At 53.2% G+C, this 3197-nt stretch overlaps 1 protein-coding gene across 1 annotated transcript; it reads left to right on the top strand.

Annotated features, from left to right (window-relative positions):
* Positions 1 to 156: 156 nt before the first annotated feature.
* Positions 157 to 2950, top strand: LOC124683908 (ABC transporter G family member 26-like). Its single transcript, XM_047218330.1, has 4 exons — positions 157 to 318; positions 869 to 1158; positions 1316 to 2501; positions 2573 to 2950. The coding sequence occupies exons 1-4, from the start codon at positions 157 to 159 to the stop codon at positions 2948 to 2950; spliced, it is 2016 nt and encodes a 671-aa protein (XP_047074286.1).
* The last annotated feature ends 247 nt before the right edge of the window (positions 2951 to 3197 follow it).

The raw sequence follows: 3197 nt of genomic DNA, 5'->3' as shown, positions 1-3197 counted from the left end.
AACCAGGTTAAAAAAATTGTAACCGTATATAACAAAGTAGGCATGCTCTTGGTTGCTAGTAGTTGCTCTCGCGCCTCCCATTTTTTCTACTGGTTCATAAAAAGAAGAGAGGGCCGTGTGCTTGGCTTTCTTCTCAATCTAATTTTCTCTCTGCCCATGGAGATCAGCAGTGATGAGAGAGTGGAGCTATCCATTGTGGAACACCTCCCCCCTCCTCCTTCCTCACATAACAATGGAGACACCGGCGGTGTGGAGGTTGCCATGGAGGAGGATCATCTATGGCCAACCAAAGATGGCCCTCTTCCTATATTCCTTAAGGTATTTATGTACATCCATTTCTTTTCTTTCATATAGTCATAGCACGTTTATATCAGTAGAGTTCTCTATGTGTCTAGCATGTTTAATTAGCTTGCCACAAGAATGAATTGTGTTTACATCAGAGATCAAACTGTTTTTATCTTCTTTCCCTAGATAGGCAAAAGTGTACATAGTAGTAGCAGAGGAACAGTTAGTGCTGATAGACTTTAGGAAGCTGGCCATATCATCTCAGTTAACCAGGATCATGACCTCTGGGTCAGAATGATAAAAGAAAATTAATTTGGTTCCAGGCTTGGTTATCTATGAAACCTCAACTAGACGGTAAGCTTTGGAAGGTACAAATTAGGTGATTGGCGATTCCATATCGAAAAAAAAAGGTGATTGGCGATTTGTGTGACCCTTTGCAAGCTCCAACAGCTCGCTAGCTAATTGGCAACTACATAGGGAGTGCAGACGAAATGCTTTTTACATGAAAAATATGCATGCCATGTAACAGAGTTCTGCTCATCAAAAATTAAAACATCTTCCATATTATATGAAAAAATTGCAGTTTGAGAATGTGGAGTACAAGGTGAAGCTTAGTCCCAATAACCCCCTGACAGCTGCAAAGGTGGCCTTTGCATCTCACATGAGGGCGGATCATGGGAGCAGCAGCAGCTGCAAGCACATCCTCAAGGGCATAGGTGGCAGCGTTGACCCTGGTGAGATCCTTGCACTGATGGGCCCTTCTGGCAGTGGCAAGACTACATTGCTCAAGATACTCGGTGGCAGGCTTGGTGGCAGCGTCAAGGGCCAGATCACCTACAATGACACACCCTACAGCCCCTGCCTCAAGAGGAGGTAATTGACAAAGTTCAGAAAAGTTGAGTCAGTGCCTGCTGAATTTGTGCATAGTTCTTGCAATTCATCATAGTAACATATTTGATTCAGTTGAGTGAAAAAAGATCGCCAAGTTTAATGTAAGTTTGTTGTCTCTGTTGGTAACAAAAACGTACAGGATTGGATTTGTAACTCAGGACGACGTTCTGTTCCCTCAGCTGACGGTGGAGGAGACGCTGGTGTTCGCCGCCTTCCTGCGGCTCCCGGCGCGCATGTCCAAGCAGCAGAAGCGCGACAGGGTGGACGCCATCATCGCGGAGCTGAACCTGGAGCGGTGCCGGCACACCAAGATCGGCGGCGCGTTTGTGCGCGGGGTGTCGGGCGGCGAGAGGAAGCGAACAAGCATCGGGTACGAAATCCTAGTGGACCCGTCGCTGCTGCTCCTGGACGAGCCCACGTCGGGGCTGGACTCCACGTCGGCGAGCAAGCTGATCGTGATCCTCCAGCGGCTGGCCAAGTCGTCGACGCGGCGGACCATCATCACCACTATCCACCAGCCGTCGAGCCGGATGTTCCACCTGTTCGACAAGCTGCTGCTCATCTCGGAGGGCCACGCCATCTACCACGGCAAGGCCAGGGACTGCATGCACCACTTCTCCTCGCTGGGGTTCACGCCGGAGATCCCCATGAACCCGGCCGAGTTCCTGCTGGACCTCGCCACGGGCAACCTCGAGGACATCAGCGTGCCCGAGCTGCTCCGGGACGGCTCGCCGGCGCCGCAGGAGTTCAGGTCCCGCGTCGTGTCCTACCTCCAGCTCAAGTACAAGGAGGAGGCGAAGCTGCAGAAGGTGGCGGCGAGGCGGCCCGGGGAGCAGCTGAAGCTGGCGATCCGGATGCGCAAGGACCGGAGCATCAACTGGTTCCAGCAGTTCTTGGTGCTGTCGCGGCGCACGTTCCGGGAGCGCGCCGCCGACTACCTGGACAAGATGCGGCTAGCGCAGGCCGTCGGCGTGGCGCTGCTGCTGGGGCTCCTGTGGTGGAAGTCCAAGACCGGGAACGAGGCGCAGCTGAGGGACCAGGTGGGGCTCATCTTCTACATCTGCATCTTCTGGACGTCGTCGTCGCTGTTCGGGTCCGTCTACGTGTTCCCCTTCGAGAAGCTGTACCTGGTGAAGGAGCGCAAGGCGGACATGTACCGCCTCAGCGCCTACTACGCTAGCAGCACCCTCTGCGACGCCGTGCCGCACATCGTGTACCCGGTCCTCTTCATGGGCATCCTCTACTTCATGGCGGATCTACGGCGCACCGTCCCCTGCTTCTTCCTCACACTCCTCGCCACCCTCCTCATCGTCTTCACCAGCCAGGTACTTGATCATACATCTTCTGATACTACTTCCGGCGATGACGACGGAAATGATAAATTTGTTGCGATCAGGGGACGGGGGAGCTGCTGGGGGCGGCGATTCTGAGCGTGAAGAGGGCGGGGGTGATGGCGTCGCTGGTGCTCATGCTGTTCCTGCTCACCGGAGGGTACTACGTGCAGCACATACCCAAATTCATACGGTGGCTGAGGTACGTGTCGTTCATGCACTACGGCTTCAACCTGCTGCTCAAGGCGCAGTACCACGGCCACCTGACCTACAACTGCGGGAGCCGGACGGGTTGCCAGCGGCTGCAGTCGTCGCCGTCCTTCGACACCGTCGACCTCGACGGTGGCATGCGGGAGGTCTGGATCCTGCTCGCCATGGCCGTCGCATACCGCCTTCTTGCGTACTTCTGCCTCCTCAAGAGGATCAGCCTCATGCCCTTGTGAAAAGAGGGGAAAGAAAATGTGAACTGCGCCGCCACGGCAAATTGGCATGGCATGATTTGCTAGCTTAGGTCTTCCTACTTTATTCCTTGGCAGCATGTAATGCATGTTAATTAAGGGGTAGTACAAGGCATGAACTCTGAGTAATATATGTGTGGTTTTCATCTTGTCCAGTAATATATGTTAGTATCAAGGAAGCTCATGGAAAGAAAAAGTCTTTGTTGTTTCTCAAGCTAGATATTGCCAAGGC

The sequence above is a fragment of the Lolium rigidum genome, chromosome 1 (genome assembly GCF_022539505.1).
Source record: "Lolium rigidum isolate FL_2022 chromosome 1, APGP_CSIRO_Lrig_0.1, whole genome shotgun sequence".
In the NCBI taxonomy this organism is placed as follows: Eukaryota; Viridiplantae; Streptophyta; class Magnoliopsida; order Poales; family Poaceae; genus Lolium; species Lolium rigidum.
This window is presented reverse-complemented; position numbering and strand designations above follow the sequence as displayed.

Coding starts and splice junctions, on each gene's coding strand:
- LOC124683908 (XM_047218330.1), top strand. CDS start 157: ATGGAGATCAGCAGTGATGAGAGAGTGGAGCTATCCATTGTGGAACAC. Junction 1,159..1,315: donor AGCCCCTGCCTCAAGAGGAG/GTAATTGACAAA, acceptor AAAAACGTACAG/GATTGGATTTGTAACTCAGG. Junction 2,502..2,572: donor TCATCGTCTTCACCAGCCAG/GTACTTGATCAT, acceptor TGTTGCGATCAG/GGGACGGGGGAGCTGCTGGG.